The 11,677-nt window shown below is 38.4% G+C and overlaps 1 protein-coding gene across 1 annotated transcript; it reads right to left on the reverse strand.

Moving 5' to 3' along the window:
- Positions 1-633: 633 nt before the first annotated feature.
- nup35 (nucleoporin 35) lies at positions 634-8,797 on the reverse strand. Its single transcript, XM_065248921.2, has 9 exons — positions 8,667-8,797; positions 5,284-5,445; positions 5,034-5,161; positions 2,760-2,814; positions 2,543-2,678; positions 2,314-2,383; positions 2,111-2,239; positions 1,866-2,021; positions 634-1,329 (listed from the first exon to the last, which is right to left on the reverse strand). Exons 1-9 carry the CDS (start codon positions 8,677-8,679, stop codon positions 1,252-1,254), a joined length of 927 nt encoding a protein of 308 aa, XP_065104993.1. The 5' UTR covers positions 8,680-8,797; the 3' UTR covers positions 634-1,251.
- Positions 8,798-11,677: the final 2,880 nt, after the last annotated feature.

Consider the following 11,677-nt stretch of genomic DNA (forward strand, 5'->3'; position numbering starts at 1 on the left):
TCTAAAAGGACTACTGATTCTATGTGAAAGTCTACCAGAAGGTGCGTTTTCTCAACAAAAGCCTTTGTTTATGGTGTTGCTGCTGAAAGAAATATTTCAGAAAATGCCTGCAATAAAAAAATCCCCAGATGCTTATTTATGATGCTACACAACACAACCTCAAATAAAACTCAGATCATCAAATAAAGTACCAAATCCTTGATGCTGTAAGTGCAATTTGCCAGTTCATTATAAATTAGTGGAGGATGACAGAATTTCACACCTGTACACATGTATCATTCAGTACAGAGTACAAAGCACTGTGGAAAGATATTAAACATACACTTATTTCTGAGGGCTCTTTATATTTGAGCAACATAAACATTATGCATCACACACAAACTGACCCAAGATGCGTAGTGTTATAGTTATAAACACTAAGCAAAATGTCTACACTGCCAAAACATTATTTGTGTAACTTATGCGAACCCAAGTGACAAATGCTGATAAAATGTATACCTTGTAATGCACTGTAAGTCGACAACTTTAAATTTACTTAATGTATGTATAGCTTTATTGTAATTGGTTATCTAACAATTATACTTACACGTCAGTATGCATATAACACAATACAGAAGAAAGCAAACTACAAAGTTTAAGTATACAGTGCGTTTATTAAAGAGAGAGAGTGTATTCAAAATTGCAAATTTCTAAAAATGGATTTTCTGTTTTATTAAAACAATTGATAAAGTTAGTGAAAACCCACAACAACCTAAAAACAGAGCAGAGGTATGTAAACCAATGAAAAGACTTAAATCCTTGATTAAGGTCTTCATCTGCAAAAGCTGAAAGTGTTATCAGACATTTACTCATTCATTCTTTTATATAAACCAATAATGCAGAACAACATATTTAACACCATAGCGTCTTGATTTGGATCCTTTTCTAGCTCAACCTTTATCAAACAGATTGCATGTTTTGATGTGACAGAAATGCTTAATACTCAGTGGAACATCATTCAATTAAATAGTATGGTTTTGAGGCATATTCAGGATAGTCTAAAGAAAGGGACATCAAACAAAACACAGTAGCTGAAATCCATGTGAAACACCTAAGAGTACATCTACCATAATACAGCACACAAAGTCCATTAGTAGTAGAGATAAAGTGCTTTTGCATTCACTCCAAAACCCAATGTCAGTTTCAGAGTATCAACGCATGTATGGATGTTGAAGGTTTCAGAGCTTTTCCTCAGGACCCGTGAACAAACAATTACCAGCCAAACATATACTCCATCGCTTTTGATACTAAACTGTCGTCCTTTTTTGGAGTCTGTTGATCCGACAAAACCTAAAAAAAAAAGAAAAAAACAAGCATTTTGCTAGTATTTGCTAATATGAATATAAGAGTATTTGCTAATATTCTTTTTAACAGCATGTCCTAAAATTACCATACTACATTAAATTAGTTCGATTTTATTATTAAAGCAACACCAAAGAGTTTTGGCTCTTTGCTCCCCCTACAGGTTAGAAGCGTAATTGTCCATTACCCACTGTCATAAATACTGAGGCATAGCTGGCTCTGATTGGATTGTAGGTCTGCCGTAAAGCAAGTTTTTGTAGTATTCACTCGGACTACAGGACCACTACCCGACGTTTGGAAACTTCTTTAGTGCGGTTTTGGCCGATAGAGGGCTGCAAAGCGAATGTGAAAGTGCTGTTCACCCTGTTTAGAGTGGATGAACGACTGAAACTGTTTTGGAAGCGTTATTTTAACGTAAAAAAAAACTCTTTGGTGTTGCTTTAATACCATTTCATATATATGCAGATGCTATTTTGGGATAAACCCATTTTCATTATCTGTCACAGTAATATAAAAATCTATACCTGGTAGTCACTACTAGAGGCTTTGTAAGCGACACTGAGGGGTCTCATGACGGATCGAGGAGTTGATAAAAGCTGACTGGGGGTTCCGTGGCATTTGATCGGGGGTGTGAAGACCGAACTGGAAGTGCTGACTTTGTCTGAGCCCTCCATTACAGTCTGACAAATCAAACAAACATTCACAATTATTGCAAAAACATTTTCATTCATTACATTGGTCTTCACAAGGAAAATCGTGTCGTTCGCACCTTATCAATACACGGTTTGACGCCAATCATTATTGCTTCTCCAAATATCTTTCCATCTTTACTGAGAGCTTTTCGTGCTTGCAGTTTAGACTGATACTGAATGTGCATCCAATTGCCTGTGTTAGACATCTGCAAGAGATCGCAATTTTTAATAAATTGTACTGTACATAAATTAATCTCAAGTAAGAAGGAGCTTTACTTACTACATGTTTTATTATGTTTCCATACTGTGCGAACTGTAAAAGGATGTATGAAGCAGATGCTGGTGGGAACCTGTGTACAAAGAATCAGAATTTTATGTCTCATGTAAACCAAACAAAAGCCATAAAAATGCCCATATTAAAAAGCTAGAATGGATTTCTTAATGCTACAGAAAAAAAATACAAAACACAATATGTAAAAAAAAAAGAAAGCAAGACAAAAGCTACACACCCAAACACTGTGACCCAGGTGTCATCTAGCAGGTCTTCAGAGGACAGAGTATCTCCTTGTGTGAAGAAGGGGTCTACTTGAGCTGGTGAGAGTGTTGTCTTCCTCTGTTGTCCCGCAGGACTAAACAGAGTAGAGGCTAGAGAATAAATAGAAGTGAAGCACCTACTTTATAAGGCATTTCATTTAGGAGTTAATCAAGACAAGTGTGTATATTTACCTGATCCTGGTGTCCCTGGCAGACCAGAAAACGGTGTATGTACTCCAGCAAATGGCTGTGAAAACAGAAGTGGCAACCTTTAGAAAAAAAATGTAATTCTCCTTTGATATACTTGTGTATGTGTGAGGCAAAAGCCATTTAATGACACCTCAGTCAAAAATGAGGTAATCCCGGCCTCAGGCCATTCAAAAATACTGCTCAATTATATAAAAAATAAAAAAATATTTACAAGAAAACATGTCAGATGCACTTAAAGGGTTTTGCATCTGAGCTCTTCATATATAACTGGAAAAATGTTTCACATTTAAAAATATTAAGACATTATAAACATTTCAGACATACTTGTTAAGCATTATTACATAAAATGCTCTCTAAAATGCTTGATTCTGATTGGCCAGTCGCAACATTCCAAGGTTCGTTCTTTTCAGATAACAACCACTGAAAACTAACTAACACATAGTAACCCGGATGCTGAAAATTATTTTGACAGGGTAAAGGGACATTGACATTGAATAAGAGTATAGTTCCTAGCCATATCTGCCTAGAAAACTGCAACTTTTAATTTTCTGTCAGTCTTTGCACACAATGTACCTACAGAAGAGTCAAGTTTTAAATAGGAAAAATATCGAAACTCTTTGGTTATTGTTTTCGCGCAATGCTAATGGTCTAATCAGATTCAATGGATTGTGCTAAGCTATGCTAAAAGTGGTACCGCCAGACCCGGAGATCAGCTGAATGGATTCCAAAACAATAAAAATCAAATGTTTAACTCTAGGGGAGCTGAAAAATGAGCATATTTTTAAAAATATATAAATATAAATATGTCTTTTAATAACATAACCTCAATTATATTTATGATTAAACCAAATAGTGCGTTTGTGATGTTTGAACGTCTTGTCTTATCTTAAAACCAGAAGTAAACTTGTTTTCCTAACGAAATGTCTGTTTTATTTGCTTATTTTTAATACAAAATTTCAAATCAATATTAAATGCTCCTTTCCTTACTTATGAGGCAAATAGCTATGTTATAAACTGAATGACGTACAGGCAAGAGGTTGTTATCGCGAAATAAGCCCCTTCAGTCTGATACAATACCCTCGGGTGTCGGGTCCTGATCACACTGTCGGGGATTATTTCTGTGTTAACAATCTGCTGCCTACACATTATCCCTTATTTTATCGTAATAAAAAAATAATAAACACTAGGGCTGAGACAATAAATCGTGTGATTATGCTTGCTATGCTTCTCAATGAATTATAGTGAAATGCTGCTACATCCAAAAGCCAGAAGGTGCTTTCATGCAGAAACTCAATATGAGATAGAAGTATGAAGAAGTACGATATATACAAGCAGCTCCGAGAAATACCTTTAAGCATATTTATACCTGTTTTTCCAATCTTTTCAGAAATGTCAATGATAATAAGGAATATTTATAATAATAATGCTTGATGAGCATTGGTTTTTCAAATGCATGTTATAAACGACTCAAACTGATTGATTTTAGATTGATAAGGACTTCCTATTGATCAAAGAGCCATAATACAGGAAAGAGCTGTACATAACATTGCCTTTACAATCCAGAATTGATTCATACTAATAATACCTGTCTGAATCGCGATTAATCTGATCTCTGATAAACACACCTCCTACTATCTAACATATCTATATGTTCATCTGTACATACATGCAAGTCTCAGTTTTTAAAAGTGGCCATTGTAGGAAAATCCATTTCTTTTTCCATGTAAGTGCTGTAATTTGGTCCCTGGTGCTTCTATAAACGTAGAAAATGTTAAAAAGATCAACCCAGTAACTTAGTTTTAGTAAACCATTCTCTAAAAGCACATGAATAATTAGATCATTGAAATTTGGCTCTCCTTATGATGTCATAAGGAGCTCTTATTATAATAATACTGACCCTTAATCTGCACTATCCAACAACAACACTGCCATTTAGTGCAGAGAGAAAAAGAAATTATTGATAGCACAATTGAAATTGCTAGAAAAAAAAAAGTTTAAATTGCATCAAACCACCATCATTGTGATCAGTGTTTGAATTTCATCCCCTCATTTGCATTTTAAAGGACACACCCAGCACATTTTTGCTCACACCTACATTGTCAATTTAAACATGTTATAATAGATTATCTACGGTATATTGTTTTTTGAGCTAAAACTTCATGTGTGTACTCTGGGGACACCAAAGATTTATTTTACATCTTAAAAAAGTATATTGACATGGCCCCTTTAACCATAAAACTTGTTTGAAGTTCTTACTTGTTTGCGAGCAGCAAGAGGTGACATTCCCAAACCAGAGCTGTTCAGGTCATCATAAATGCTTCTGACTGGAGGAGCTCCACTCTTGTCCTTAGGTGTTGGCATAACTGGCTGTGGAGGAGACCCACCTGATGGAGAAGTGGATTAAATATCTCATCCAGGAAGTGAATTTATGAGCAAATTAAAATATGCTTTTCAAAGTCACAGCTTTATAAAAAACATTAAAAAAGACAAAAGAGAGTAGGTTTACCTGCCATCAGAGGAGACTTTGTTTCTGTTCCACCTCCTGTTAATCCAAAAGACCTGGGTTGAGGTGTGACTGGAGCAGGCAGATCTCCCATCAGAAAGCCTGGTAAAAACTGAGCCCCAGGCTTGGGAGAGGTTGGAGAGCCGAGGGCCATTGGTTCAATACCTGTCATGGTACATAATATTTTTTTTCAACTTAAGATATTTAAACGTTCCTTGAGTATGAAGACTTCAGGGCGGTTTACCGGACAGGGCTAATTCTAGTCCCAGATTAGCTTCTTTAATACAAAAACAAATGCAAATGCTCTCCGCAGACGCGCTGCACAGTGCTCACCCGGCGTTTGAATAAACTAGACACTGATTAGCTACTTGCTCTACGTTTCTTTAAAATTAACAGCAAGACAACTAGCAGTGAATGTGCGTTCAGGAGAGTTAGTAGATTAGCATGGGAGGATTTGAACTTGAAAAGCGGAGTGTACTAACACCTTTCCGCGGTTAAAACAACATTCCTTCTCATGGTCATTCATGTTTATTTGATGCTATAAATTAACTAGAAGGAAGAGATGATTTGAAAGGCGAGACTTTGTTTAATATGTTTAATCCCAAAAGAAACCGAAAAGTAACCTGGTCTGTCCTGTATGTCGGCGCGTTGTCAGTGTCTGCTCCGCTCTGTATTTTCACTGCGTGAGAACGTGAGGGGGCGTATAACACAGACTGTTAACAGTTGTTTTTAATTAGTATTTAAAAATTCTTTATGATAAAAAATGTTTAAAAAATATTTTAATAACACGGTTTTGGCGGTTATAGAGTTCTAATGACGGTGTTCAACTATAACCGTCGGTCTCACGGTTATATAATGACCGTCACAGCCCTAGCTCTAAACGATCCCAAACGAGGCATAAGGGTCTAGCGTTTTCCTCAAAAATGTAATTTCTTCTTGACTTAACAAATAAAGACATAAACAACTTGGAAGACATGGGGGTAAGTAAATTATCAGGATTTTATTTTTATAAAGTGGAGTAATCCTTTAACCTATATCAGTCCCATTGTGTTCAAATTCTTTGAAAGAAAAACATTTAATATTTTCATAATCTTAAAAAAAATTTAAACATGTAATACTCATATTAGGCTGTGGAGGCCGCCATAGTGCATTCCAGGTTGATGATGTGTGTAATGATTGTCACAAACTTTTACTACTACAGTTACCATAGTATATAGGGCTGCACACTTAATTGAAAAACTAGTTGGGAATACAATTACGGGTGAAACGATTACATAATCACCAAAAGCCTCAATTACAGTTGTCCATTAGTGCTTAAGTTTGTGCCTTTCTGCAGTACATTTGAGCACCAAATACAGTGGTGAGTCAGAATTTTAAAAATTGATGGGTCCTTTAGCAAATCGTTTAAAAAAAAAAAACTTACTAACAACATAGCTCCCATAATTATTTGTGATTTACATTATATTATTTAGTTTTGGATGTTTAGAATTTACAAACTTAAATGTATAAACCATTAATCAACAATAATAGGGCTGTGACACTCACAGTATTTTATCACCCCAGATGATAATTCACCAATTCAGTGCGGTGTGTGTGTGTGTGTGTGTGCGTGTGTGTAGGGGCAACCATCCGATTAGTGCTGCACGATAAATGCATCTCGTCAGTAAAGCCGATTCCTTGATTAGTAGTAAATCGTCATCACCTGGTTTCAGATGGAGCAGCATTTACTACACAAAGCAGTAGTTCCCTGACAAGCTGTGCCATATTGCAGGCGATACATCCGCGATAATTAATGCGAAATTGCCCCAATTGTCAGTGAACTACAGCTTTATTTTGAAATGCTTAAGGTCCCGTTTTTCCTGTGTTTTTTTTAAGCTATGATTGCGTTAAAAGGTGTGTAATATAACACGTTCCAGTGTGAAAAAAACACATTATTTTTTACACAATTTAGCGCTGTTTTTACTGTCCTAAAAACGGGCTGATGACTTCCTTGTTCTATGAAGTCCCTCCTTTAGCAAATACGTATGGGGTTCTGATTGTGTGTAGTTTAGTGTTTAGTGTGTTGTATTCAACAGCAGCGTAGCTTAGCAGAGCCGTTTGAGCTTAGCTGGTGCCTGACGTATTCCTGTGGGCGGAGTTTAGTCAAACATTCTTGCTTTGATGTCATTTAATCGGGAAGTAGAGGGCTGTAGTCCAAACCAACCGTTCGCTGTAAGCTTTAAAAGGGGACTTCTGTTAAAGAAAATGTATCGCTTTGCATTAAACTTTGAGCTTTATAACTTTGCCGGTATGATTTGTGCTCTAACAGCAACATTACACACTAACTACAAGCAACATTACACACTAACTACAGTTTAAAAAATGAGATCAGGAAAAAACGGGACCTTTAAACTTGCCAACAGGTTGGAAAGAAGGAGAAAGCGGTATAGAATATGGAATAATTGACAACGTGCCGTTGAATTATTTGAAAATAATGCACACCTGCAATGTTATGTGTAATTCACATAATTCCAGATTCAATTTTTCCACCACGGATAGCACAGACATCAGTCTGGTGGTTATTGTAAAACATTTGACAGAACAAATGTCATTTATCGGAAAAAAAAGCATACCGTGGAACATTTTTCAACCAATCAGAATAAAGCATTCAACAGCCCTGTGATATAACTCTTTGTAATTGTCTGTTTGTAACTGTATGCTTGTATTGCCTTAAAAAAATATAAGAAGCAGACTTTCTGCCAGTGTTGCCCTATTTTATATATAATGTGAACCAACTGTGTTCTGACCTGCAGCATAAGAAAAGTTATGATAACAGAAATGTTTTGTACATCTCATGTACATTAAATTATATGAGAAGGAAGTGTATATCATGTTACACAGAGCTCTGATATTTATCCGTTGTACTGAAGATAACTTTTGAAAGGATTTTCCCCTTTTTTTGAGCACTTGAGTTAAACCGAGTCCGATCTCATCCTGGCTGCATTTAGCGATGTTTAAGACACTGCACTATTGATGTATATCAAAATAAAGGTGTTACATTCATCTCCGTTTTAGAAAATAAAAGTGATTGCTGTCTTCACAAATCAACTGTGCATCAACTGCTTCATCTTTGAGCCTCAATTCAAAATAAGCATACGTACTACTAAAATATACTCAAGTAGTACTGGAATTGGTCACTTGTAATAGAGCCATTTTCGCAGTAAGGCATCTCTACTTGTACTCAAGTATGGCTTTCAGCTTTACATCACTGCACACATGGCACTTTCTTGCTTTGAACTAGTCACATTAGCATATACACATTCACCCGCGTCCCAGAAACTCACCGCATATATCAACATACACACACACGACTAACATTAAACAACAACGTTTGGAGTTAAACTTACTCTGGATATCCATAATAACGGGTCAAAATTACAGCAACTTCCAACAAAAGATTAGTTTGGCTTTGAGAAATTAAAAAGAGTGCAAAAAATTTGAACCAGCCGGAAGTTGCGCGTGTTCTCGTGTCAAGTGCTGATACACTTCCGCTTTCAAAAGAGCGACGAATGGATCTGCAGCGTCATCTAGAGGATAATAACTAACGCTCGTGAAGAAAGATTTTTGTTTTCAATAAACAAGAAGAAGAATGTTTTAAGAACAAAATTGATTTAAAAGAAAATACTCAAATTAATTTTAACATTAAATTAAATCTGGGAAATAAATACAGTGATATTTACAAAGTAAATTTGTTTATAGTAGTAAGGACCTGTCACTTACACTAACTTATCTGTAGATGGCACTGTTGTTTCACAATGATAATATTTCTTTCCTTCAGTCTAATATATTCAGTCTGCATAATCAATGGCAATGCTTTAGTTACATCACACACCCAATATTAACAGCATTATAATAAATCTTTTTTTTTTTCACTAAAGGTGATAAAGAGCAATTGCTGGATCCTGATCATTGCACATTGTATAATTATTTAATGTGTGATCAATAATTATATATCAATAAAATATGTAATTTAAATGTATTAACTTTCCCTTCTGCTGAACACCAAATCAATAATATAATTTTCATTGCTACCTCTTTAATGCTTAATGATTTCCATCAATAGTAACTCTGTCTCTCCACATAGAGTGAGAGAGGGTTTTTTATAAAATGATTGAGCTCATATCCCCTGGAGCAACACTGAAAATGTGACGGCAGTCATCTGCATCCAAATAAAGAGAGAAATGCCAGCTCTGTCTGAACCCATTAACTAAATTGCCCTATTTGATGCATTTTAAATGCATTTCCCTCTTTATTTTGATTTATTTAAACAAATTGGCGTGTTTGAGGACTCCTTCTCATAATAAATCATGAAACGTTTATTTATTTATTTGTAAAGCGTCTTAAAACACAGGAATATGCTGAAACCCATTTAAGAGTTATTCATACAATAAAGCATTTGGTTGCTCACGGGCTCACAGCACTGTAAAACATCATTTTGTAACACTCATCTATTTCACATCTGTTCAGAGCACATCATCACTTTCATTCATTATGACAAGGTATGATCACATTCAATGGTTCTACTCTTGCAAGGCACTTGGGAAGAAATTGTTTAGTGTGAGAGTCCATTATTAAGGAGCTGTAACTAAAGCTAGTGTGTAGATAAAGCTGTCTGATAATAAGAATGCAAACAGCTTGCTTCCTGTGTGTGATTTGTTTCTGCCAGTGGCAGGGTTGCCTTTACTCAACCTTTTCATGTCATGCTATGGGGCTGTCACCTCACAATGAACACTTTGTTGACCTCACTGAAATATGAAACTGGCTGGTTGCTGTGTGGTACACATTGACCAAGCTGATAATATATTTATTGCAACAGTGAAAATTACAGAAATAATGAAAATAATACACTATAGACCCAGCGTTGGGTCATAAAGGCCATTGATGGTCAAAACAACCCAGTAATTTGGGTTGAAAAAAAGTTTAAATAAGAACCCAATTGTCAGAATCCTGCCAGATCCTGTTGGTATTAAGATCTAGTTTAGCATGGCAGGGTTCTGACAGTACATATGTTCTATGTGGGAAATGTGTGGTTGTAGTATTGGTTTATTCTGACCACGCATTTTCCGGGTCTCGTCACTTTTTCCCCGATCCCTTACTCGTGATTATTTTCCAGGTGTATGTAATTTACTTTGTCCCTATTTAGTGTCCGTGTTTTTGCTGTTCTTTGCACGTTCGTCTTGTCTCTTGCCTTGTTTCATGCCCTGTCGGTTCCTGTGACTTTTTGATGTTTCGTAGTCGTGATCTGTTTTATCTGTTGAAAAGTTTATTGTTAGTTTTTGTCAAGTTTAGTATTAGTTTAGTGTCTTGTTGCCCTTGTCTTGTTTTGCCCCCTCGTGGGTTTTGTTTTCTGTTTATCCCTGTGTTCTTAATAAATTCATTTTGTAGTTTACGTCCGCATCTGGGTTCGTGTTTTGTGTTCCCCGATTCCTGAAAGAAACAAACGTGCCAGAAAAGAACCTAGCAGACATGTACACCGGTACTCGCCTGGTAAGACGGGGAAAGGGTTCTCATCCCCCATACGAGTCGGGTTACGAGTTTTATGACCCGCTCGTATGCGGACCCGAAGTTAACGCCAGGTGGAACCTGACCCGAACCGCCGAACCCCATCGACTCCAGTCCATCCGAGAGGGAGGAACCATTGGGATGTGGAGGTTCGGCGATCCTGATATCTCTCCTCCGGCTCCAGAGAGCCGCTCCCCACCTCTGTCCCTTCGAGGGAAGCGTGAGAGGAGGATCTCCTGGGAGTCTTCCTCTGGGGGATCCTCCTCTGACTTAAGAGCACCACCACATCCTCTATCTGCTCCGCGACCCCGAAGGAAGAACAGGAGGAAGGGGACTCTGGTTCAGCCGCCAGAGCGCCCAGAGCCGCCGACGCAGCCGCCAGAGCGCCCAGAGCCGCCGACGCAGCCGCCAGAGCGCCCAGAGCCGCCGACGCAGCCGCCAGAGCGCCCAGAGCCGCCGACGCAGCCGCCAGAGCGCCCAGAGCCGCCGACGCAGCCGCCAGAGCGCCCAGAGCCGCCGACGCAGCCGCCAGAGCGCCCAGAGCCGCCGACGCAGCCGCCAGAGCGCCCAGAGCCGCCGACGCAGCCGCCAGAGCGCCCAGAGCCGCCGACGCAGCCGCCAGAGCGCCCAGAGCCGCCGACGCAGCCGCCAGAGCGCCCAGAGCCGCCGACGCAGCCGCCAGAGCGCCCAGAGCCGCCGACGCAGCCGCCAGAGCGCCCAGAGCCGCCGACGCAGCCGCCAGCGCAACCCCAGCCGCGGGCGCAGCCAGCGCAACTCAAGCCGAGTGCGCAGCCCTATGATCCTGTTTCCCCTGCCTTTTCCTGCCATACTCTTCCTAGCTCTTCCGCAAGACCTC

This window comes from Paramisgurnus dabryanus, chromosome 15 (genome assembly GCF_030506205.2).
Source record: "Paramisgurnus dabryanus chromosome 15, PD_genome_1.1, whole genome shotgun sequence".
Taxonomy (NCBI): Eukaryota; Metazoa; Chordata; class Actinopteri; order Cypriniformes; family Cobitidae; genus Paramisgurnus; species Paramisgurnus dabryanus.